General features: G+C 36.6%; 2 protein-coding genes and 2 long non-coding RNA genes across 4 annotated transcripts in view; all 4 read left to right on the top strand.

Moving 5' to 3' along the window:
- The first annotated feature begins 408 nt into the window (after positions 1 to 408).
- HOXC11 (homeobox C11) lies at positions 409 to 5,320 on the top strand. The gene is made up of 2 exons (XM_089691430.1): positions 409 to 1,290; positions 3,386 to 5,320. Exons 1-2 carry the CDS (start codon positions 588 to 590, stop codon positions 3,616 to 3,618), a joined length of 936 nt encoding a protein of 311 aa, XP_089547556.1. The 5' UTR covers positions 409 to 587; the 3' UTR covers positions 3,619 to 5,320.
- Positions 5,321 to 8,365: 3,045 nt separating this feature from the next.
- LOC149450799 (uncharacterized) lies at positions 8,366 to 11,495 on the top strand. The gene is made up of 2 exons (XR_016315216.1): positions 8,366 to 8,490; positions 9,017 to 11,495. It is a non-coding gene; the product is annotated as an uncharacterized LOC149450799 (long non-coding RNA).
- A 4,209-nt stretch (positions 11,496 to 15,704) lies between these two features.
- HOXC10 (homeobox C10) lies at positions 15,705 to 22,207 on the top strand. Its single transcript, XM_089691428.1, has 2 exons — positions 15,705 to 16,596; positions 21,163 to 22,207. The coding sequence occupies exons 1-2, from the start codon at positions 15,807 to 15,809 to the stop codon at positions 21,438 to 21,440; spliced, it is 1,068 nt and encodes a 355-aa protein (XP_089547554.1). The 5' UTR covers positions 15,705 to 15,806; the 3' UTR covers positions 21,441 to 22,207.
- Positions 22,208 to 22,395: 188 nt separating this feature from the next.
- Positions 22,396 to 27,688, top strand: part of LOC149450791 (uncharacterized) — a 167,224-nt gene continuing 161,931 nt past the window's right edge. The window contains exon 1 of the long non-coding RNA XR_016315212.1: positions 22,396 to 22,713. This is a non-coding gene — a long non-coding RNA (uncharacterized LOC149450791). The remainder of the gene's footprint in view (positions 22,714 to 27,688) is intronic.

Here is a 27,688-nt window from a genome sequence, read left to right as displayed (position 1 = left end):
CTGACCCCAAAACCTGTATTGCCCCCCAGCCATTGCATTTGATCTCTCCAGAAAAAAAAAGAAAATGTTTGCAGTGTGTCCCCCTCAAAGTTGAAGCATTAGGTGGGAAAAATAAGAGTTGACCTATTTCTAGTGAGTGCAAATCCCCGTGACAGGGGAGCAAAATCTAGAAAGCAGAGACCAAATTGCAAACTTCAAAAGCCCCCCCCCCTACCAGCCCCCCTTTCCCCTTCTCCCTCCCCAGCCACCCCCTGAAATGATCCTTACTCTGCCTTTCCTTCTCAATGCACACAAGGGGAGTGCCTAAAAGAGAGAAAAAAAATGAATACAAATCTGCAATTGATTTTCATAATGTTTCTGCGGTGTTTGAAAACCAATCGTTTTTGAACCTCTCTCAGATCTTACCTAAGTGAACCCTCCTACGCTTCTAAGTGCTCGCAACTGATATATGGCGATATCTACTTGGGCATCACGTGCTCCTGGGGAGAGACTAAGACGGACAGCGCGTCATCCAGCCTTCCCAAATTTTTCCCCCTCTGCAGATCGCCTCCAAAACATCTATCTATAGAAGCCAGAAAGGGAGAAAGATGTTTAACTCGGTCAACCTGAGCAACTTTTGTTCGCAATCGCGCAAGGAGAGGAGTACAGAATTTGGAGACCGGGGAGGCTGCGCTTCCAACCTGTACCTCCCCAGCTGCACTTATTATGTCCCCGAATTCTCCACGGTGTCCTCCTTCTTGCCCCAGGCCCCTTCCCGGCAGATCTCTTACCCCTATTCCACCAACCTCTCCCAGCCTGTGCGGGAGGTCTCCTATGGTCTAGACCCCTCCAGTAAATGGCACCCCAGAAGCAATTACGCCTCCTGCTACCCTGCAGCTGAGGATCTCATGCACAGAGAGTGCCTCCCTCCTTCCTCCAGCATGACCGAAATGCTAATGAAAAACGAAAGCGTGTACAGCCACCACCACCACCACCACCACCATCACCACCCCAGCGCCAACCATCCATCCACAGGATTCTACACCAGCATGAGCAAGAACACGGTGCTGCCCCAGGGATTTGACCGCTTCTTTGACAATGCCTACTGTGGGACTGACTCCCAGGCTGAGGAGTGTGCCCCCACCAAGAACGACACCAAGCTGGACCCTGACCCCCAGGCTGCTGCTCTGTCAAGCGGAGCCGAGCCAGGGCTGGACCCTGAAGACGAGGAGGAGAACACCAACCCCGGCTCTTCAGCCTCATCCTCCTCTGTCACCAACAAGGACACCAGCAAAGGCAGCAGCAACTCCAGTAGGTAGAGCTGTGTGAGCCATGTCCTACAGGCAGCCAGGAGCAGGGGAGGTGCACAGGGGGGTGAGCCCGGCGTTTTGTCGGTCACATTTTATGTGGAGTTTTATAAGCATTCAAAGGATTTTATTAAACCTACAAAAACTCTTTCTTCCAACGAGAGGGGGGGATTTTACGATGGGAAAGCTCTTTGGGGGAGAGAGAGAGAGAGGGAGAGCAAAGACAGAGGCTGTAGTAGACAGAGAAAAAGGGACACAGACTAGCAGATCTCCATTGATAGAGATGCGGTTTGTAGATGGGGTTTGCCAAGCTTCAGATGGCTAGGCTCAGAAGCTAACGCTTCACTTTGATCATGAACTTTCAGGGGCATTTTAGACGGTTTTGTTTGAGCTCTGTGGAGGTGAAAGGCAATTGGGCAGAACGTAACCTTGGCAGTTTCCTGTGCCTGCATTTCACAGTCCTTTCCTGCTGAGCTCCCCATTCAGGCATTTTTCTTTTCTCGTAAAATCTTCTTTTTATTCTGCACGGAATATAGCCTAGACAACACTCTTTTAATGCCTTTGCCTCAGTTCAAAGCTTGGGATCTCTTCAATGTGCTTTTAGCTTGTGTTTGTGTCTGCATTCTACTAACAAAGGGTCCATTCCACTGCTATTAGATAATTGCACATTTTCTGGGCAAATTTAAACCCATTTTCCCCCTGTATTTTTCATTTAATTCCACATGGCATGATGTCCCTAATCTGCCCATAATTCTATGGCTATAATGCACCCAGTTCTTGACCATGCTGACTTTCACCAGCACCGCTAAAAATAAAAGAACTATTTTTAGGTTACAGAGGGGTATTGTGTGCTTGTGAGTGCTCGATGTCATTATACAATTATTTTCCTGGAAAGCATAGGCTGCTTTAATTGTATTGCAGGAGAACTCAAAGACCATTCTACTGTATTATGTGTACAAATTGTGTGTGTGTGTGTGTGTGTGTGTGTGTGTGTGTGTGTGTGTGTGTGTGTGTGTACAATGTGCACACACAGACGTACAGATATCCTGATCTTATCTAACATGATATATTCCAAGGCTGGCCATTCATTATACAATTAAATTGTTCAATTTCCTTTACATTTACCTTCAACTATGTAGTGCAAAGGCCTGCCTGATTGCATACAGATTGAAAGTGTTTGGGGTTGACCTCATATTATATGGTGTTGGTAAATCAAATAGCAAAGTTGTATAATATATGTCCAGCCCTTATAATATTACAGATATCCTGATCTTTTCTAAGATGATATATACTAAGGCTGGCCATACATTTTACAATTTTCTTATTCAATTTCCTTTACATTTACCTTCATCTATGTAGTGCAAGGGCCTGTCTGATTGCATACAGATTGAAAGTGTTTAGGTTTGACCTCATATTATATGGTGTTGGTAAATCCAATGGAAAAATTATACAAGAAAAATTGTATAATATATGTCTAGCTTTAGAATATTACAGATATCCTGATCTTATCTAAGCTGATATGTTCCAAGGCTGGCCATACATTTTACAATTTTCTTATTCAATTTATTTATTTTACATTTACCTTCAACTGTGTAGTGCAAGGGCCTGCCTGATTTCATACAAATTGAAAGTGTTTAGGTTTGACCTCATATTATGTGGTTTTGGTAAATCTAATGGAACATTGTACAAGACATTTGAATAATTTATGTCCAGCATTGGAATATTACAGATATCCTGATCTTATCTAAGATTATATATTTTAAGAAAATATATTACACATTCATATAGTCTATATTAGATCAGGACCATATAGTAACAGCCAGCCAGCATTTATTCATATAAAATATTTATGTGCGAGGTCAAACTCATTTTTAATTATGCATATAATTGCTTGTGAGAATACATGCAAAGGATTGCCTGTTGTAATTAGATTTCAGAGCTCAGATTATATATTTTTTTGTTTTATGTTGAAACGTTCAAACGTCCACAATTTGTAAAGTGATATTAGTCTTGACAAGTGATTTTAACATTTGCGTTATTATTTTTTGTTTGTTTGTTTTTTTTTGTTTTACATGTGCTGTTTTTATATCCTTCTCAAGGTGCCCCCCGCACAAGGAAGAAGCGGTGCCCCTATTCCAAATTCCAGATTCGAGAGCTGGAAAGAGAATTCTTTTTCAACGTCTATATAAACAAGGAGAAGAGGCTGCAGTTGTCTAGAATGCTGAACCTCACTGACCGCCAGGTTAAAATATGGTTCCAAAACAGGAGAATGAAAGAGAAAAAGCTAAGCAGGGACCGGCTGCAGTACTTTTCTGGAAATCCATTGCTGTGAACTTGCTGCTTGAGCCCTTTACTCATGCACTGTCCTGGTCTGAGAGGATCCTCTGCCTTCAGTCCTCCATCTAGCTCAGAAGCCCCTTTCTGTTACATATTTGTACATTCTTATTACCAAGTAACAGAAGGAGCTCTATGAGGAGCACTTGGTATAACTGAAACCATGAAGGGACTGAACACACAACTGACTTCTTTTTTTTATTTAAGTAAACTGTTGGAGACATGGATCTCTTCATTTTGCTAAATCATTGATTTCAGAGAACTTGCAGCTGTGAAAACAGTCTTTATCCACGCTATTGTTTGATAGACGTTGAAGACGCGCCAATCACAATGAAGAGAGTGGCCAAAGTTTCTATGAATCTATGAATTGTGTTATTTCTGCTGTCATGGTTGCCTGCCTAAGAATGTGTGAGTGTCACTGAGTGTATGTACACGTAAAATGGCTGTTTTATTTTCCATTGCTGTCAATGTACGCTTTCCATACAACCCAAGAATACAGTCAAGCCATGTTTTTCTTCCAAGGGGCTGATGTATCAATCCATTTGTTATCCTTCCCTTCAAACAAACGTGCAATGTACGTGTTAAACTCTGGTAACAGCTACAAATGAAGAAAAAAAAAAAACGTGTGTGTATATAGTGATATATATATATATATCACACATACACACTGCATATCTGCATATATATATAATGCGGAAATGCCATATTAGTATGCATGCCATATGGATTTATATGTGATTGCGTGAGTGCCATAAAATATGGTATGCATTCCAATTAGGCATTCATGCATTATTTGTGTGTGTATATATATATATATATATATATATATATATATATATATATAGTCAGTCCAAGTCCAATTGTAATACAGATGTTGTGTGTTTGTGATGTATAATTGACTGAAACACACACTGTATGTATGTATATATATATATATATATATATATATATATATATATATATATATATATAGTATTTATGTGTGAGCATGGGTCTATAAGTCGCTAGTTTACTAACCTCTCAGTCTCTGCTCACTTTAAAACCCACCCAAGTCAGATTCAGGGGTATCAGTGAAGGTGATTGGAGGTTTGAAGTGAACAAAGGTTGTGGGGAAAGTGACTCATTTATAAATGGTTGTCAGGATATGTGTGTGAGGGCTTCCATATTGGTACAGTCTCGCCATATTATTCATTGTAATCACCACTCTCAAACCCCAATGGGGTCACAGTGTTATGGGAGGGACTCGGTAAATGTTTGTGTTTTTCTTACCCAAGACTAGAACCCTATGTGGATCAGTGCAATACAATGCGAATAATTCGCATGAATTCCATATATCATTCTTCATATTTCTTATTAACTGTCCATTAGTTGGCCCAAAGATAGTAGCTGTAACTTCTGTCTCTTCCCATTGTAATTAGTCCTTTTCATATTAGCAGGAAAAGACAGAGAAAGACTTTCCTTTTTTGGGTTCTTTTTTTCTAATTTATATACAGACCTAGCTAGGGTTACATTTTAACTAGGATCTAAACATTGTAATACACAAAAGCACAACTGTTTCATTCAAGGTATACAGGATCATAAATATAATAAAAAAGTTGGATCAAACCACAAATCAGTATGTTGATGAAGTCTACAACTTACTGGTAATGTTTCATGCATGTATCATTCTGTGTAAATGAAATAAATGACACCTATTTGTACACACTGTCATGAGGTTTTCTTCCAGTTCACATGTGGCCAACAGGACAAGAGGCTCATGTCAGCGGCCTGTGTGTGTGGTACCTACATACAAGAGGGCCAACAGAATCAGTCCTTGTTTGCTCGATGATGCTGGAAACTCCTACAATACCATCATTTATTTTATATGGAAGAAGGAGAGATGATCTCACGGTTGTTCTATATACCAAAAAATATACAAAATCTCTAGAGCAGAAAGCACCAGCTAATGTCTCAAAATTCTGTTTGGGAGATGACTGGGTCATTGTGTAAGACTGAAAAAAGGTAATATTTAGCCTTCTCTGAAAAGGGGTAGGGATTGACAGATGGAAATACTTGTCATGTCGAAAAGTTAATTGTCAGATCTATCTATCTATCTATCTATCTATCTATCTATCTATCTATCTATCTATCTATCTATCCATTCAACACTGTCTCTCTGTTTCTATCTATCTATCTATCTATCTATCTATCTATCTATCTATCTATCTATCTATCCATTCAACACTGTCTCTCTGTTTCTATCTATCTATCTATCTATCTATCTATCTATCTATCTACCTGTCTAACCAAAACTGCCTGTATCTATCACATCTATCTATATACTCAACACTGTCTATATGTATGTATCTATCTATTCACCTCTATCTATATCTATCTCTCACAGGATCGCTTCTATTAACATAATATGTGTTTGTCGTTGTATCTATGTCCCTCTCTAATATATATATTAATATATATATATATATATATATATATATATATATATATATATATATTCAGGGGCGGACTGACCATTTGGAAACTCGGGCACTGCCCAAGGGCCCGGGGTCAGTAGGGGGGCCCCATGAGATGCCCCTGGTACCTTTTTCATAGGCTTTTTTTGAGTTTGGGCAAGGACACAGGGGCCCCATGATCTCCTATTGCCCGAGGGTTGTCAGTCCGCCCATGATATATATATATATATATATATATATATATATATATATATATATATATATTTGTTTATTTGTATATATTATGAGGCCGAACTACTGAAGGAGGTGAGAATGTTCACGCAATCAATTGTATGAAGGGTCACTTTAAATGTCCAGTCACGTGAAAAAAAAATCCCTGTTTACTTATTTTATCTCCACATGATTGGATAATTGAAGAAAATACTCACACAATTTATTGTGTGAACATTTTCAACTCCTTTAGGAAATTAGCGCCTCTCTCCCTCTTAAAAAAGTATATATATATATATATCAGGTGGATAAAAATATAAATCACACACATAAACAACCTACTTACAGAACTGAAATATGGTTAGAAGAATTTTACTGCATTCTTTTACTGCATTCTTTTGCACAATTTTACTGCATTCTTTGTTTTTTTTTAGTTTGTAAATACAAATGGACGAAGAGTTAAGTTTTTATACACACAATCATACACATTGAGAAAAAAAAATAACTATATATATATATATATATATAACATTTTCTCATATATATATATGTGTATGTGTGTATACATGAAGGCATATGGACATATATATATATATATATAGATAGATATTTATATATGTATTTATTTTTTCATTGTGTAGTCTTTTTTAAGCAGAGAGTCAAGGTGATTCACACTCGCGTTTTGTCAAATCATTATCTAGGTATCGAGCTTGCTATCTCTCCCCCACGTTAATAAGCTCCTATCTTTTGGCAAAACACAGAAATATTATCTGCCTCAATTCTAGGCTGAAAAATAATAAAATGTCACTAGCAGAGTCCAAATGTACAGCAGCTAATTCCCGTAACAGCTGAGGATGCAATGACAAAGGAGAGCAGTCTAGACAATGTCATAAAGACTGGAGCAGTAAACAGCTTATTTTTTCTTAATGACTCTGTGGGGCTATAGGGGAAGACTTCCGCTGTAAACAGTAAACAAATAGGAAAGTGTCTGTGGGGGGATGAGAATGGGAGATCCATCCAGTTGTATGCCTGTATGTATTTATTTTCTTAGGGCTTCAACTGAAGTTACTTACAAAGAATCTGGAGGGCTAGTTCAAAGTTTCCCTGAGCTAAAATGGAATGTTAGCTGTAAAACCCAAGTTTATAGACCATGTGGGAGTTTACAGCATAGTGAGCAGCAGTGCCAAGAAGGAAAGTGCCTTTAACCCATTGTAGACTGTGCTCAAACCATTCCTAGATCACTCTCTTTAATGGGCCTTTCTGATAATAGTAACATGATTTGGGGTGACGAGAAACATGCAGATTGAAAAAAAAAAAAATAGGGAACTTAAAGTAAGCAGATCTCTCTTGCTGCAAAGCTTTCTGCCTTGAGGTACCAGTGATGGAGAAAGGGTGGGCATCACTTTAAAGAAAATGGAAAATCATATTGAAGGTATATTTTAAAAAATGTGGATTTCTGCTCCTGGATTTAGGTGGCGTCTGTTTGGTTACTATGTCGTGAAATGTATAAAAAAAGTGAATATTAGTTGTCGTTGAACTTCAATAAAGTCAAGTCCATTACTCAGAACCCTGTGTAATAAGCTGGAATGAGGGTTAAAACTCCAGCATCGGTCACATGAGCTGGAGAGTACCTTTTAAATATGCATGTTAAACCAAAGGTGGTGTTTATAGAACATAACATTAAGCTGTTTGGAGTAGACGTTAATGTTACTAAAAGTGTACATGAATGGCGCAGGATTAAGATCCGATCATTTTTTATTATTGTTATGAATCGTTTGATATGTTAAGGGGTGAAAGTTATTAGAACTTTGTTTAGCATAAAACTTTTACTAGATTTTACCCTTTTAATTCCTAGTAGCTCACACATTGAATGTCCAAAGGAGAAAAAAAAAGTCTCTAGCAATCCAACCTATCAATGGAGTCAAAAAGAAGAGAAAAAAAATCACTTGTCCATTTATTGCAGGACTGGGTGAGGTTGGGTGGGAAGTGGCTGAAAAATGCACTTAATAAGCTCCAAGCTAATTGCCAGGGACTTCCTTTGTGACGTACAAAACACCAAACACATCATCAAAAATCTGTTTCCCATTCCTGCCTGTGATCCCCAACAACGTCTCGAATAGAGCTGCAGATTATTCAGTTGTGAGAAGTTACAGAGACTTGTTGGAAAGTCCAGGAGAACTTCTAATTGCCTCCTTTTTCCAGGCAAAGTAAGAACACTGTGCCACAAGTAACTCACTGGACTACAGTGTGACGTTAGTACAGGCTGAGTACAGAGGAAGATGATGTCTCTATTGATGGACAGTCTTCCTTTCCCCTGGAAAGCCCACTCAAACGACACAGCACTTATTAGGGAGGCTGGAGGGTACACGAGAACAAAGGCGCACAAAGAGGGGAGCACATGCATACGCACACACATGCAAGTACACCTACATGCACATACATGCAAGCACACCCACGTGTGTATACATGAAACACACACACACACTCGTTATTAGTCATTGGCTAAGTGCTTAGAAGTTGTGATACTTAATAATTCATAGCCCCCTCCACCCCCCACCCACACATTCATCTCTTCATTCACTTTCAGAAACTCAAGGATTGTGGAGTTGTGTGACACACACATTTATGCACACTTATGAGGGGACTTGTAAACACACACACACACAACACACACAGTCATTCACTCTCAAGCTCAGGAGTTGTGAGTAAACTTGACTCTGCCTTTCCGCACAGGTTTGAAAGCGATCATCATCCCAGAGCATGTTGGAGGACTGCAGGACTGGCCAGACGTGGATGGACAAGTCAGTGGGGGGATGATGACTGTCTGCGATGCCCCCTCACAGGATACTCCAGGTCTTTGTTTTTGAAAGCAGGAGCCCAGACTGGAATGTGAGATATCGAAGGGAGGAAAGGCAGTGGCTTTGGCAAATGGACTTGAGGGCAGCCATCAAGCCTGATGGGATCTCCGGCTGTGGACTCTTCCTATGATGGGTGTCCTCACACCCCGACCTACAACAGACTGCAGGAAGACAACACCCAAGGGACCTGGGCTCCAACCAACACTGACCGCAAGGCTCAACACCCCCCCCCCCATATACTGGACAGGAGCATGCTGCTGTAATGAATTACAATAATACAACAAGAAAAGGCTGCAGGTCTAGTAGTACCTAGCCTACAACTCCCCCCATCATTATTTCTCAAGCTTGGGCTTTGTTGTTCTAGCGCCAGTCAGGCAGCAGTGGAGTCTTCTTAACCTTGGACTTCCTTTATTGTTCTTATTTTCTGTATTTTATTGTGGTCACTGCTGAAGTAAATGTGAAGGAGAGTTATTTCTACAAAATCATCAGCAATATGGGTTCAGACGCTATAGATCACATTTATTTTTCCTTATGGTTGTGCTGCAACTTGAACTTCTACAAGGCTTTGGCCTTACCCATGAAAGTATATATCTGATGATAACTTGTGTGTGTGACCTGTATATATAATGAGATAAGATGTGGCCATTCTAACATGCTCACAATTCTTAAATAAATATTAATACATGCCCTATTAGCTGAAAATGTCCAGCTATATGCATGTATTATATATATATATATATATATATATATATATATAATCCATGGTATTGTTAGGGTGTATATATGTAGGGTGCTAGATATGTAGATTTATACGAATAAAATATACAGTATATATTTATATATATATATATATATATATACACACACACAGTATATATATATATATATATATATATATATATACACACACACACGATATATATAGATATACCTATAGAAGATATACATATACCTACCTATAGAAGCCAAATGTTTTGTTTTGTTTTTTTTTAATTATAGCACGCATGTTATAATTATACATTTTTCATCGCATGTTCACTTATTAGTGTCATATGAAACCCGCCTCTATCTATTTTGTTTGTGTGTATGAATAAAATAAATTAGTAGTTTCAATTACATTCTATTCGAATCCTAATTTGTTCATATAAAACTTATTTTCTTCAAAACATGCCCCCCCCCCCACGTATTTTTTTTTTTCACTTTCTTATTCTAAAATACGCTATCAGTTTGAGGTACCGTTTTGTTACCAAAATATTTTGTTTTGTTTTGTTTTTTTATTAATTTAAACTTTTTTTTTTAGCTTAGCAACAAAATGATGTTGAGGTTACAGCCCTTCCTGGATGTGACTATTAATCACATGGAATTAAATTTTTATTGAATGCACCCAATGTGGTATTTACATAAAAGCCACAAATAGGAATTCGCTGCACACCAGGCTGAAATGGCTTCCGTGGTCCATTTGTGACTGGCAATTCCTGACCACTTTTATTGTGTGGCTTTGTTATAATATGTCCACAAAGTATCGACGCTATTGGGCTCCTGCCTTTAATATAACAATTATCGCCAGTGTGCTAATGAGCACATGTGCCTGGGTGCCTGGGCGTGGAGGAGAATATTTATCTGATGCATGCAGCAATGTATATATATATATATATATATATATATATATATATACATATATATTCGCAATCTTTTAGCTGCATATTTAAAAAATGAATGTATTTACAGAATACAAAAATACATTAATATTAACTTTAGGCCTGTCCTCACAACCTCCAATGGCATAATAAATACTGCCTGCCCTAAGTCAGTGACTGTGCTTTTAAAGGCTGGGCCTTTTAATTAACTTTTAACAGATCTGGATAACAAAATATCTGTTTGGTGCAGCTGTATAGTAACAAAAAATAATATTATTTACCCAATCCACACAAGACTGTTTTAGGATCTAGAACAAATCATAGGCGCCTATGACTTTGAACTATTTTTTTGGAATCCTTTTTTCGGGTGACTTTGATCACACTATGGAGGAGGTAGGACACACATATTAACACTAGTGTAAAGTACACATATACGTTTATCTAATTAGTCTCTCACCAAATGATGTGCGTTTTTAAATAACTGTACATAACCTTTTTTGTGTTACAACTATCCCATGGGAGAAAAGAACGGCTTATAAAGATATGTATTAAGGAAAATGTGACCATTGGTTCCGCTGTGCGAATTTTAAACCTGTTTAATTATCAAGACTTTTATAGAAAGCGAGCTTCTGCTTATATTATGGTATGATGTAATATTTATTATTGCACATGTTCAAAATGCATTGGTATAAATAAAGTATAACAACAAGACTATTATCCTTATGTATGAATGTGTGTGTTTATACAATTTATTGTATTCTCATATTTGCAATATATATATATATATATATATATATATTTATATTCCAACATGTAAGACCAGACATATAAGTATACTCTCTAGGTACATAACATTCAAGTGTATGTGTGTATCATGTATATGAGTGAGTGTATAGTATATATATATAGATAGATAGATAGATAGATAGATAGATAGATAGATAGATAGAGATAAATAGATAGACGTGATTTGCAAGGTATGCATCTCCTCATCAATTTTGGATGTTACAAGGATGGTATAAGTGTGTGCGTGTGTGTGTGTGTGTGTGTGTGTGTATTTGAGTATTTACACGCACATAGGCATGTTCTGAACCCACGCACACTGTTCAAGGTGCTTGGCCGAGATAACCACCACAAGCTGTGACCCTAGCAGTGTGAATAAAGGGATTTTAGTAGATTTTATCGCCAGAGCAAGTGGAATATAATCTGGTGCTATAATTCTGAGACTTATATTACCAGAAAAGAAGAAAGCAGAATGCAGTGCCTTTAATGTCTGATGGATTTGCTGAGAAGAGGGGTTATATTTTCCCCCATCTAAAGTCTTATTACACATTTGAGAATCAGGTATTGTTTACCATTACATTATAATCACTTATGGTGGGGTGTTGTGAGCAAGATATAGACAGCAAACAGCCATTTACATGGATCCTGAGAGGAGGGGTTTCAGATATCACAATCACACACGATTCAATGCAGAGAGCTCAGTTGGATACTGGGGATATTATTGTACAGTAAAAGGAAACACTACCAGTGCTCCATGGCTGCATTTCTTGGTAGATTAGAGTGTGCAGAGTATTTGAGTAAGGTGGGATAAACTGAGCCCAGGGCTTAGATGGCCTTTCACCACCATCCCTCCATGCCATTATTAGGCTAGCTATAGGACGACCAGCTTTACATGTATATATGGTGTACTTAAGAGGAGCACATAACAACATTTAAACATGGCGATGGGGTAGACTGCCCCAGATCACATTGTGGGGTCAAATTTCCCAATCTGCAGCTGTTTGCATCGCCTCGTTTGTGTTAAATCCATTCATATTTTATGATCGGCCCTTCCATTGGCCGAGAAACAAAGTTGCCCCCTTTTTGTTTGGTTTTACCGGAGCCTATACCGCCAGGAGACACGTCAATCCACCTCATAAGTGTTCCTCTTACCAAGACTCATTCATACCCTCTATATTTAATGTCTTATGTTCGTATTTATTTTCTGCAATTAGAGGGAAGCAGTTGTCCCAACGGGGGCTCTATTTAGGCTGATGAATTTTATATCTTTCTACTTTAATGACCCATGTTTATCATAATTCTAATTATTTTTAACTTTAAACAATATCCGGTCTCCTGGAGACAATGCTCGTAGGTTTTAATGGCTTTTACCATAAAGATAATAATGAACTGGTAGATTTCATAGGTTCCAACCGTAATTCTGTATAGTTGCTTGTTAACAGGAGAAAACATATTATTAATGTAGCCCTCTACTATTCTAATATCTATCCATCCCTCTATTTATCGCTTTCTTTCTTTCTTTCTTTCTTTCTTTCTTTCTTTCTTTCTTTCTTTCTTTCTATCTATCTATCTATCTATCTATCTATCTATCTACCTATCTACCTAAATATCTATCTATCTATCTATCTATCTATCTATCTATCTATCTATCTATCTACCTATCTATATATATCTACCTATTTATCTGTCTATCTAGTTATCTATCTATCTATCTATCTATCTACCTATCTACCTAAATATCTATCTATCTATCTATCTATCTATCTATCTATCTATCTATCTATCTATCTATGTACCTTATCTATTTATCTGACCATCACTCATCCATTTTCATATTAGAACATAGATGTCAAAAGAATTTACCATTTAATATAAATAAATACCAATATACATATATGCAAGCACTAAGCCTGTATTTTACTATCCCAGATGTATAAGTTAAATGAATATGCAACTCTTTCTTTTTCAGATCCTCATGTTTTATTATCATCCGTCACCTAGAAACGTCATCTAGAACCAATAAAAAAAGGGAATTAGTTTAAAGCAGATATTTTATCTCTTTTAATGCCCCTTTACACACACACGCATGCATGCATACATTGCATATAGTCAAGCAAAAAAAGGGGTGGAGAACCCAAGGTACATTTGTAGTGGGGTGGGTAGCATAAAATTGCTGTAAATCCTATAAATTGATATGTTAACACTGAAAATAAAATAAAAAAGAGAGGGGGAGAGAAATAGAGAGATAATATAAAAACAGGTTTTCTCATTTTATCATCAATAAATTAAAAAAGAAAAGATAGTGTCCACACTAAATTTTTATCCTAGGCTTATAAATATAATGTGAAATTTTCTTTACTTACCATAAACTCAAACGATTTCTCTCAGACAGTTTTAAAAGTCTATGCAAGTAGCACAAATAGAGGCCATAAACCCTCAAATAGCCTTCTAAAAAGGAAACCAAATGGCGTCTGGAGTTAAGGGTTTTACTGTTTTCTATAGGTGAAGAGAACACGCCATATATAGTTTTAGGGTCTAGGCCAGCGGAAACTTGTCTGTGTTTTCACAAAAGAGGATCGTGAACTACCCACCAAAACTGCAAGGTAAAAAGCTGCACAGAATTTCCATGTTTTACTGTAACAGGATTGAAATTCTTCCTATTTCTTTCAATGCAAATGTAGTACACTTGGCAGTAGGCAGGAGTCAGGGTTTTGGTAGAAAAAAAGATTTGGGCTAGAAAAGCACATTGCTCAACTTGGCGTTGATTGAGCTGAGTGTCCTTGAGACAGATTGAGGGAAGTCTAGCACTAATTGTTTTTGAATGTTCTTTCTTTGCTACTAATTTCAGCCATGGCAAGGTAAGCAGCAAAATAGGTGTAAACAGCCCAAAGTTGGCTTTTTTTCTGGGACACATACCTAAGTTGTAAACATTTTTACTCCGGCCTACGAAAATAGGAATTGTACTATTTGGAAAGACTGTGAAAGAACAAAGGCATTCCTTAAACATCGTGCATTTTAGGACTTTATGTAGGGGATTGGAAAAGGAAATGCAAGTCGCACAATGGAAAAAAGAGCTGAAGAAATAGTAACTTTTATGCAGAAATTCACGTACTTTAGGACAAATTAAAATGAAAATACAATCATCTTTAATCTCATAAGCCTAATAAGTTATCATACTGTTGCATCTGTGACTTTGCATTACTCAAGCTAATGTAATACTATTATAAAATCTATATCATGGATATAATAATATTACACATAAATAGATATGCTTTAAAAAAAAATGAAAAATAGAAAAATAAAAACATTTTTTTTAGATGTCAACATTTGCACAACTATTCTTGTATTTTTGTGTATTAAAATGTTAAACAATAGTCTAATTAATAAACATTTAGCCCTAATACGTGTGCATTGAGCAATGCATAATAATGGACATTGTGAGCTAATTAAACTGATGAAAAAATGTACTTTAATCATGGAAATAGAGAAAGAATAGATGGAAGAAATAACTTTTCTTGTGTCTACTTTTTATGCTAATTTCATACAGAATATAATGAAGTCAGGGGAGGGTCCCTGTGACTTACATTAGCATGTGCACGTCTATTTTGACAAATAAAACGGTCTTGGAGTCAAATTTTCATTTGTTTTTTCGTTTTTTTAATTGCATACATGTAAAACAAAAACACAAGTGGAAATCGGAAGCTTAGTGAAGGTTTGGTTTAGGTACAGTTTAAGGCAAAATGGAAGTTATCGCCGGTACACCAGTGACTGGAGGGACGTTGTGCTGTGCTTTCTGTCCATTATTGGACAGGAAAATAAAGTCAAACTCTAGTCTGGTGTAAAGGTGAGATGCATTGAAGGCTTTTGTCTGCTATGTGATGAAACGTTTTTCTTGAATTTGAGCGTTACCTCTTGATCCTGTCCTCTTCTCCCTGGACTTGCCTTGGCTCATTGGTAAACAAACCCAAGCGTTCTCCTTTGTTCAACTTGAAGGTCCCCCGGTTCTATACCTCCCAAAATCGGATAGATGGCGCTCTTGCTCCACGTTCATTTTCTTCTTTCCCGACAACTTGACCCCTGTGACGTCACCTGCGTCTGAATCACCAAGGCCATTTTCAATCCTCATTGGCCTGGGAGTCACGTGGTGGGGCCAATGCGTGGATAATTATGGTGCTGATATTTTTCCCTAAAAAAAAGATGTCAGCCTCTGGCTGTAGTATTCCTCTTTAAAAACCCTCTCTGAAAATGTCATGTCCCAGCAATGTGACTCCTAACTCGTTTTTGATGGACTCGTTGGCCGGTAGCTGCAGAGGAGAGAATTATTCCTCCAACCAAGGGATGTATATGCAGTCTGGGAACGATTTCAGCTGTGGGATGATGAGAAACTGTGGCATTGTCCCGTCTCTTTCCAAAAGGGACGAGGTGAATAACCCCAGCTTGTCTCTCAACTCTTACCCATCTTACCTCTCTCAACTGGACAATTGGTGTGACCCCAAAAATACTTACAGGATTGAGCAACCTGTTGCAAGGCAGCTCTCGTCCTGCTCCTTCCCTACCAATGTCAAGGAGGAAAATGTTTGCTGTATGTACAGTGCTGACAAAAGGGCAAAAAATGCCACAGAGACTGCTCTCTACCCCAACCAGATGCCCGACTCTCGAGCCAGTGACCATGAGGTTCCTGTGCCCAGCTACTACCGAGCCAGCCAAGGCTACTCCATGGAGAAGAACCACAATGCAGCCGACTTTGAGGCAACTTTTGACAACAGGACGAGTCTGAACCCAAGAAGTGAAATTCTGGAGCAGCAGCAGCAACAGCAGCCATCAGCTGGGGGCAAGGTTGGCTTCCCCGAGAACACAAAGACGGATAACCAGAGCTTGGCTACCAACCTCAGCACCAACCCCACCAATGCCACTGCTAATGAGATCAAAACAGAGAAGAGCCTCCCTGCTGCCAAGCTAGCAGCACCCGAGGCAGACAAGGAGCTGGCCAAGAACACTGACACCAGCACTGACAACTCTGACAACGAAGCCAAAGGTAAGGGACCTTCTGCCCTCCTGTCTGTGCTGCTGCCGCACCGGGGCATGCTGAACTTTCTTCTCATTTTGCCGCATGTTAACGCTGCAGTCAGCGACTGTTAATGAAACCAAAGTAGACAGGTGACGATCAGAAATTACTAACTTTTAAAAAGCATAACAGATCCAGAGAATCAGGTCTACCTGTCTATCTGTCTAACGATCTATTTATCTATCTATCTATCTATCTATCTATCTATCTATCTATCTATCTATTATCTATCTTACCTTCATCTGTTTACCTATCTTCCTTCTTTCTTTTTCTTTCTTTCTTTCTTTCTTTCTTTCTTTCTTTCTTGCTTTCTTTCTTTTTATTTATTTTTTTTATTTTATCTGTACATGTCTGTTCTCTTTTTTTACCTTCACCTGTTTACCTATCTTTTTCTTTCTCTATTTTTTTTATTTCTTTTGTCTATCTATCTATCTATCTATCTATCTATCTATCTATCTATCTATCTATCTATCTATCTGTTCTCTGTACATGTATGTTCTCTATTTCCCTTTCAGATTTTTCTTTCTTTCTTTCTTTCTTTCTTTCTTTCTTTCATCTTTTTCCACCTGAATTTTATTGGTAAAAGTAGTTAAAAGCTCGATGTTGAGCGTTGCAAAAAATACACAGAAATTTATAGATATGACTTTTTATTCACCATGAGTATAAAAACGTTGATGACAATTGTTTGCTACATTTGCTGTGTTCTTTCTTAATCATATTGAGAACAAAAAATATTGATGATGATCTTTTTTTTTTTTTTTTGCTTTATTTGTGGTTAAAGTTGTCCTGTGGTTATTGTGTTGTGGTTTGTTATACGCCTGTGCACGAGCAATAAATATTTGTGTAAAAAAAGGTTACATACACATATTATTCTATATATGATATGCATGTGTGTGCATTTAAATGTTATATCTATGATTAAAAAATATAATTAATATGCATGTCTATGCCTTGAAATTTTATGTTTATATTAAAATGTTTAACAGATATTCATATGCTTTGGAATGTTAATGTTATATATATATATATATATATATATATATATATATATATATATATACAGAAGGTGCTTTAGAACCCAAGTATAAGCATGTATGGATTCAGAAATATATTCACACGTTCATAAGTGTGTACATGTATATATAAATATGTGTGTATGTATAAAAGCAAAAACTTTATATATCTATATGCAGTATATATGTATGTGTGTGTGTGTATATACACACACACACACATATATATATATATATATATATATATATATATATATATATATATATATATATATAAACTATATATGTATGTATGTACGTGCATACATGCATATATTTTAGAAAAAATAGAACCGCACAGATTCTGGTGAAGTGGACTTAAGGGTCCAAAAAGCCGCCCAGTAAACTAGTACTATAACAGAAAAGGGGACTTGTCATATTGTTTTTGTATTTATCTTAAAAATAAATCTTCAGTTGCGGTTACTGCATGATCAAATATCTGTTTCTTCTAGGAGCAATAGAAGCCCTTTTTTCATAGAAGTATTTCACAGATTGCCGCTTTTATTGCTATATTGCTGCACTAAAGTAATTGGTATTGCAGCACATTGAAGGCAGCCATATCTGTTGTAAACACAGTAGTAAGACTACAAGCCATGTTTATGTCTGGGGGAGATCTAAAAGCTTTGAAACCTGTTTGTACAAAGGCGCAATTTAAAGGACTTTTTCCTTGTGTTTCTCACTTATGTAGAGGAAATTGAGTTTCTTTTTTTTACTTTTATTTATCTGTTGTTTTGGTTAACTTGTTTTACATTTTTTAATCCTGTGTTTTGTGTTTCTGGACATTGAATTTATAAAACCAAAGTCAAGTTTACGAAAACAAATGAATCAAATACGAGGCAATATCCATGGATCTTTTTCCAGATGTGCCCTCGATCTCCACACATACACCTAAAACAGAGGTCTTTTTGTCAATCTGTAGACCTTTACAAACGTCTTTTAGCTGAGTTTGACTTTTTTTTGTCTGCTTTGGAGACTTTTGTATGTGTGTGAATATTGTTATGCTCCTGTGATGCTGATTTGTTCTTCTATTGGAGCATTTTATTTGCTGTTGGTGTCCATTTCCTGTTTCTGCATCTTGCTGTGCAATGTCTTCCTTTGTTTGTATACTTTGTGTTTCAACATTGTTTATAATGTTTACTTCCCAGAATTTAAGGAGGCGCATTTCTTGTCTCCAATTCCAAACTTTGCTGCATAAATGCCAATCATAAATGCATATAAAGGCAAACAACAAAAGATTGTAACACAGCGAATATAGCAAATGATAAGTGATAAGTGAACAGATATGTTCCAGTTGACATGATGTGTGAAAAATACTTTTCTTATGATCTGTGTAATGATATGATATGCATAGACACCTTGAATAATGGCTTTCACATAGTGTAGCAGACTATCGTTGATGTGCCACTATTGGCATAAGTGTGTCATGTGTGTGTCCTTAATGAACTCGCATGTAGCTCTTTATATTACACTATTACACAAACAGATACGTGCATTCACACAGTGTAAATATAAATAAATATATATAGTGTGTGTGTGTATTAAATTAATTAGGGAAATTATTAGTTTCTAAGATTGCTCACCAGATGTTGCAATGCTTATGTTTTACTACAAGCTTGTTGTGTATTTTTGTGTATAGTTTTGTGATTTCCATTTAGCAAGCATGAACTGCATGGTATTACAGAACATACCTAGGTGGACACACACACACACACACACACACACACACACACACACACACACACATGAACTTTCTACATTCTTACAATTCATAATAGATATGTATAGATAGAAAGGTATGAATATATAGCTATACAGACTGAAGGCACCAATATGTGCGAGAAACTGTGTACTCATACACAAATATTAGAAATAGCCCCTTTAAACCTGCTGGCTGTATGCAGGTACCTGTTATAATGAATTTGTGGTAACATGTATTTTGCATACACTCTATGCTATTGTACATATAGATACACACGTTGAGCATAGTGTAGCAGACTACACAAAGTAACCACATTCATAGAGGACTCCTCATGCTTTTGGAAGAGTATTTCTGAATGTTAGAAATCTAATTGTGATTATACATTTTTTTAATAAATTTATACTTAGAAACACACACACACAGTTCCCTAATATCAAAACATGTATGAGTTTTTATATGTGTATAGCCACACACATACATTTAAATATGCACATGAGTGGCCAATACAGTGAGCTGTATAATATTTCACTGATGTGCATGAGTGTGCATTGAAATGTTTTATATATATATATATATATATATATATATATATATATATATATATATAAACATTGCAATGCACACTCATGCATATCAGTAAATATTATACAGTACACACCTCTCTCTCTCTCTCTCTCTCTCTCTCTCTCTCTCTCTCTCTCTCTCTCTCTCTCTCTCTATCTATCTATATATATATATATATACTTTGTTTTACACCTTTTGTGTTTGAGCATCTCAGGCTTACAAACAATAGGCTTGATTCACAAAGCTTTAACACATGAATAGGTATCTTTGTGTTAGCCACATGATTGCAATTTTCAGATTTCATTGGACTTGGCTGAAAATAACTACAAAGACAGACTACTGGGCGCTGATGTCCTTACAAATGAATGAAGTAGCCAAAAACATATATAGGTTAGCATCCTCAGCTGCTCTAATAACCACCAGGAGCAATAGAATAGAGAAGTTCTCTCTTTTTAAAGTTTTGTCTGAAAATAAGTGCCACTTTTTTTTTTAGTAAATACTTATTTTTATGCTGGTGTGGTAGCTTTGTGAATTGAGTCTCTTAATAAACACATGGCCATACTTCAAACACTACCAACTTTTTATTTCACTAAACACTCCGCTTATTTCTGTTGTACAGAGAAGCAACCCAGGCAATACCAAAAAATCTATCTACCCCTTGATTGTTATGTCCTTTTACATTCACAGGTATGATTATCTATGCCTATCTATCTATCTATCTATCTATCTATCTATCTATCTATCTATCTATCTATCTATCATCTGAAGACACACACACACACACTTGGTATGTTTGTATTTTAAGTATGTTTATCCTTGCTATACTAGATCAGTAACATTGTTTAGGTGAAAGCCCTCTTTGTTCGTATGATTTTGCAGAAATATGGTCAGTAATATTTGTGATATTGAATCAGCAGAGCAGGATGGGCAGGCATTTGATGTAAGTGAGATGTCGGTTACCAGATTGGTCTCTGCCAAGTTCTAATGTCTGATCTCATTGCTGCAGTCTACTGCCTGGATTAGGGGCTATGCTAGAGGGGCTGGGGCATTGTGCACTGCTGTTCTGTACATCTTTGTATATTCCTTTGAATAGAGGACAGGAGTAGGCTCTAGCTGTGATGTCTATATTGTCATACCAACGTATAACCTATATATTTATCATAGGGCATCTTTAATCAGCTTTTTTAAGGGATACTTATATGTAAATATTATCTTTAACAGAGGATATAAAGGCAGAAAACGCTACAGGAAATTGGCTGACAGCTAAGAGCGGAAGAAAGAAAAGGTGTCCTTATACTAAGCATCAGACGTTGGAACTGGAGAAGGAATTCTTGTTTAATATGTACTTGACCCGTGAGCGCCGCCTAGAGATTAGTAAGAGTATCAACTTAACAGACAGACAAGTGAAAATTTGGTTTCAAAACCGCAGGATGAAACTGAAGAAAATGAACAGGGAAAACCGGATCCGAGAACTGACTTCAAATTTCAATTTTACCTGAGCTTTAAAAGAGAAAAGAAAACAGCTAAAAGGTCACAAAACAGCCCCCCAAAATTCCCACCCTACCAATAAACAACTAGAGATAATTTAGCAAAAAAAAGGGTTAAACATCACTTGTACATTTTCTAGGTCATTAATGCAACGCTTATGAGAAGCAAGTAGTAAGTATGAAAGGCTAGGTAGACCTTTCTGTTATTTTCCATACCGGCAGTTTGTAGATATAAGGAAGGGGAGGGTGCATCAATATAATGCATGAACATATATATATTGCATCCTTGTTTCAATGTAAAGATGGTCAGTGAGCCAGCTACTGAAATTGTATTTTTTAAGTTATTTACATCCAGCACAAAAAAGACCATGTTACCACACATCTTGCCATACGGTGCTTTAAATAAACATATGCGTTAAAATATATAAAAAAAATGAGAAATAAAAAAACTTCGCTTTCTTACATCAGTGTAACCTGTATATTGTATCTGAAATCCGAATGAGCTAACGGAAATTTTAAATGTTTGTAAATGAGAAGTTGCAGTGAGGTTATGGACGTTCTATATACATATATAAATATATATAAATATATATCTTATGCAGTTTCTTTAACTGGTCCACTGCATATTTAAGTGATACAAGATAAAAAAAAAAACAGTATTGATAATCCTTTAAAATATACATTTCTCGTGTCTGTTATTTAAATACACTATGTATGTGTAATTTTTTGCATGTATTTTCCTTTGTGGAGAAAAAAAAATAAATTTCGTAGACCTAAAATTACTTGACTTGTTCTTGCACTGCATTTGCACAGAAACCTGTTCTCAGGCAGGCATCGTTCAATGTTTTCTCTTTATATCTATTTTATTCATATTATTTAGGTTTTTCTATTCTTGGAAGGCTTTTAGGAGACAATCTTAGCGGGTTTAATAGAAGTGAGAGACCATAACGTTGATTTAAATATTATCCAGGTGACCACAATAAGTCAAGGTCATAAAACAGTAATGTCAGGACAGTCTTGCTAAAGCGCTGGAGGTGGATTTTATGATCTGCAAATATAATGTGCCGCAGCAGTAAAAGATGCATTTAAAGGTGACTCCAGAAGAGGGAAGGGACATAGCCTGTGCTGCAATCTTTGGATACACACTACTTATGGCTTTGGGTGTTCTTTTTAAGAGAAAACAGTCTCTGCACATGGCAAGGAATAGCCAAGCACAGCAGCAAGCCGTACAAAGGAATAAAAGTCTAATACTATGGAAGAAGTGCCATCTCCAGCAGACAGGAAGGTAAGCTGCATGATTTTTATTCTTCTACAATGTGCTGTAAACTGTTGATGTTCTTTTGGTAGGTGCATGTGTAGTAGGGTAAGTGCCTTTGGTTGATGTGTAGCTCCTAGGCTGGGGCTTTTTAAAGGAGTGAGTGTCTTTGGAGAGTTTTTTTGGAGGTGTTTTCGATTTTTTTTTAATTTGTTGGCCAGTTATATGCCCAGCGGTTGTTTAAAAGAGGTAGGTTAGGATTCAACTGTATTTGCTGAACTAGAGGAGACTGTTTTGGTGATAAGAAGGTAGAATGGCTTTGTTTGAAATCACTGGACTCTTGCACACCTTGTCCTGCCTGTATGTGCTTTCACATGAGCTCGTCACGTCTCCACTCCCTTTGCACCCATTGCTGTGTGTCTGCCTTCTCTGCACCTAGGAGACAGGAATTGAAAGCATCCGAACCATTACAGGTTAAATGCATTTTGCCTAGATCCTGTCTTGGGGAGACAGACAGTGAAGAAGCTTGGGACTGCATGCTAACATCAGATCAGGATGAGATTGAGCCACCTTGCTAAATGATTTGGATATCTGAGAACTGGGAAGGGAGGTGGTGGTGTAAGGAGGGGGGGGGGGCTGTGAATAAGGACATCCCTTCTCCTTATTAAGGGATTGTAAATGAAAGAGATGAAAATATATAAATGAATGTGATGGTATTTTCAGGAGGGTGCCTTAAACCCAGGAGATGACAACGTCTTCCAAGGGGTGTAGGCTGAGGACTACAATCTTTGCTCTTGTGCCTGTAGCAGGAAGCCTCCTAGAAGGAATATTCCACGTTTACCTTTATTTATTTTGGTCTTTTGTTTTTGTTGTTTTTGCATTTTTTTCTATCTTTGCTCCCTCCTTTTTTATCTGACAAGGGATTTTGGAAGTTGCAGCTTTTCACCAAGCTGATCCGTGGTTTAGGTAGTTTCATGTTGTTGGGATTGACTGTTTTAACGCGGCAACAAGAAACTGCCTTAATTACGTCAGTTCGTCTTCATCAAGAACAACGATTTCCATTAAATAACAGCAAACTCTGCGAGTGGCTTCCATCCTCAGAGGGCGACTGAACAGATCCTCTAAGGATGTCAGTACCAGGGGAGGAAGGAAGAGAGGGAGGGAAGGAGGGAGGGAAGGCAGCCAAGGTATCCAGCACTGAGCCCTACAGCCCCATGCACACATCCCTGTAGCTGAAGGCTCATCTGCTTCTCCTGCCCTATTGTTTCCGGGCAGAATGAGCCTCCTCAGATGATTGTGGCCAGACAAAAGGGCTCTTCCTCCAGAAATCCTATTAAATTATTTAGTTCTAGGCTCTATACCGGAACACAATGAGACAGCAGTGTTTACTAGCAATGGGAACAGGGGGTCGTATTTGCAGATAGTTGTTAAATAGCTCATTTCATGACTTGCTTGACATGCTGGAGGAAGTGAAGGGGTTTATGTAGAAATATAAGATTGCTTAGCATGGGAGCAGGCGTTCACAAGCCTGGGCATCTGTGCTACTATGGAATTGGAGACTGAGTCCACCTTGGCTGAAGAAAGGGTCTCCTGTTACCATTTCAGAAACTTTCTCCCGATAATATGACCATGTTTTACCAGAAACATCATGAACTGGACATATGCACTATAACCCTGAGATCTATAGACTAAAATTTCATTATGACCATTAAAAAAATGTAAACAGCTTGGAAATGAAAAAAAAAAAGCTGGTATGCTCTATAGGTTTTATAAAGGGACCCTTTTGGCTTTCATCTTAGTTATGTTGATTTCAAGAATGAATAATTAAATCAATTGCCAATTAATAAATTCTGCTGTGTAAAATGAATTAGAATATTTAATTAAATCTTTCTACCAATACATATAACCTTTCGTTACATTCTATGGTACAACCATATAGAAAAATAGAAAGTAAAACATTGAACACAGATAATACATGATATATAAATAAACAAAATCCTAATTTCAAGATAGTCCGGACTATTGAATACTATACATTTGCCCGAGAACTAGTCTAAGCATTTTCTGCCTATAATACACCGTAATAGACTAAGAAATAGATATATGCATTTCTATATATCCACACATGCACACACATAAATGATACATATTCCATGATTTAAAACTGTTTTATATATATATATATATATATATATATATATATATATATATACATACATACATACACACACACACACACACACACACACACATAAACAAAACATGTATCCATGATTAAACACTATGATATATATAAATGTGTGTGTGTGTGTATATATATATTTAATGTGTATGTGGTCCTGTGTGTAATATATATACACACACACATAAACAATATATCCATGATTAAAGGCTACACTGTAACTGTATAGCAATATCTATATATATATAATCGATAGATAGATAGATAGATAGATAGATAGATAGATAGATAGATAGATAGATAGGCATTGTAGTGTTTAATCATGGATATATGTAATGTTTGTGTGTGTGTATATATATATATAGATATAGATATATAAATGAATTTGATATTTGATATTCATATATATATGAATGTATATATATATATATATATATATATATATATACATACACACACACATATAAACATTGCATATATCCATGATTAAACACTACAACGTATGTATATATATATATATATATATATATATATATATATATATATATATATATCTTTGCGTTTATCCTCTACCATCACAAGAAAAATGAAACAGTTTCTATTTTCTATAGGAATAGACAGAAAGACATACGCACACAACACATATGTCCCAACAGCCGAAAATCACGATTTTTGATAATCTTACATATGTATGCCCTATGCAACCATATGTAACGTTATTGTTTGTAAACATAAACACATACATATTTTACAGTTGAATATTCATCTAAGATATCACTTTCATATTTCATTCCCACAACACTCTTGATTATGGAACTCGGATTGTGTATCTGTATTCTACATGCATCTGAACATCATCTAAAGCTGCATTTATTGATTTCTCTTTTTTGATCCCCTTATCATTCATTGAACCCTTGCAGTTACTCCATTATTCCATTTTTTTTTTACTTCATTGACTGATCGGGTGGGCACAGACTAGGATTCAACAGTTTTCCTATGCAGGGCTTCCATTTATGTGGAATAGGTTGCAGAATGTATTCTTTGTGTGTTTTTCTATTGAGTAATCCCTGACGCAGAAATGACGCTGTGTCCTCATGCTTTTTGCAGTAAGAGACATCTTTCCACATTCTCTCAGGATTCTGGGTAATGCTGTCGTGGTGTGCAGCAATGTGGACATTGTGGTTGCAATGAAAATATTTTGAATTGCAGTGATGTTTCCTCCTAAAATCACCCATTCTTCATATTGCAGTCATTCTCAAACGTGTGAAAGGTCTCAGGGCCTGCAGCCTACAATTCAGACCATTAGCATTTTTTACAGTCTGCAGAGAGCCTCCTTAGGCATGTTGTATGAGGTTTTATTTGACCTGGGAAAATTGGTGCCTATTTCTCAGCACAAATATATTGTTTCCTTCTTTGCTTAACCTCCTCAGTTTAAGATTTCTTGATCCCCAAATGGCGTGTAGATATATTGAATCCTGTATCTTTTTACGTTTTTTTAACTGAAGCTCTGAAAAAAATAAATAAAATGAAAATAAGTTACAGGCTCCTATTTGCATATAACATAAACCTCGCAGCCATAAAGGAGTGTAATTAACAAAATACATTTTTGACATAACAGCAAAAGGAATACACAAAAGGCTCAAGTCACAAAATGAAAGGAACCTTATATTCCCCCAAAAAGTGAGTTATTTTCAGCTGAGTCTAATAAGACCTGAAAATTACAGTCACGTGGCCAAAATGGAGGTATCATCCTCGTTTGTTGTGTATTGATCCTAAAACACATGTGCTAGAATAGCACACAGCTAGAATACACACATACAAACACACACACACACACATACATACACACATAGATTTTTTTAACAAGCACAATTCCCTCTCTTACACGTGTGTTCATGTACATGTTACAATTTTTATAAACGTTTAATAGCTAGAATGTGGCTAGAATATACTCACTCAGAATGTGCGTGTATTGTTCAACATGGCACTCAGCATGGCAACAGACAGTAAATAAGTGGAAAAATCATTTTCGAAAACGTAAAACACAAAACATATTTAAACCTATTTACTTATTACTCCAGCCAACACCAGAACAACCAATGGCGAGCTTATTTTTCGAAGCTCTGTGCAAAAATACACAAAAAAAATATAAAAATAAGTTTGCCACACATACATTTTTTTAATTTATATATATATATATATATATATATATATGTGTTTTTTTTTACTTTTATTTTTTTAATACACAGAAACAGCATTGAGCAGCATTGATGTAGCAGCCTGTTCCTCAAAACTCTCATGTGACACACTTTTGTGTGTATTTCTTCATGCACAAATTATTTCACACTCACTTCCTATGCATTCCGAAGAACAGTTTACATGCATAATTTTCATTCATATAGATTATACGCTCAAGTAATCCAGCTAATTTGTGTATCTATTTAATTCTTTACTTAATGACACAACCCCCCCATCCCCCACAGGCGATAGACTTTCCTATAAACATACTTGTTGGGCACGCCATTTTAAGCCTCTATGCATATATATACATTGTATGTACATGGTAAAGCTTACATATACTGCTATGCATACATAGGTATTTGTTATATGGAATGTTCTTCTGATGAAAGCTCTGTATTTGTTATAGAAGATAGAACTCTGCAGGACAACCCAGAGAACTCAGATATGTCTGACTCCTCTCTTTTCTCTATTTTCACATTTGACATGTGCAGATATATTGTATACTTGCTGCCTGTTGTTACAGCTGATTGATTTAGCTGGGCACAGCCCATTGAGAAATTTTCTCTAGATTTTAAATGTTAT

The sequence above is a fragment of the Staurois parvus genome, unplaced genomic scaffold (assembly GCF_062004578.1).
Source record: "Staurois parvus isolate SC_StPar_1 unplaced genomic scaffold, SC_StPar_1.0 ptg000562l, whole genome shotgun sequence".
Classification (NCBI taxonomy): Eukaryota; Metazoa; Chordata; class Amphibia; order Anura; family Ranidae; genus Staurois; species Staurois parvus.
The sequence above is the reverse complement of the archived record's forward strand: the minus strand, read 5'-3'. Positions and strand labels throughout refer to the sequence as shown.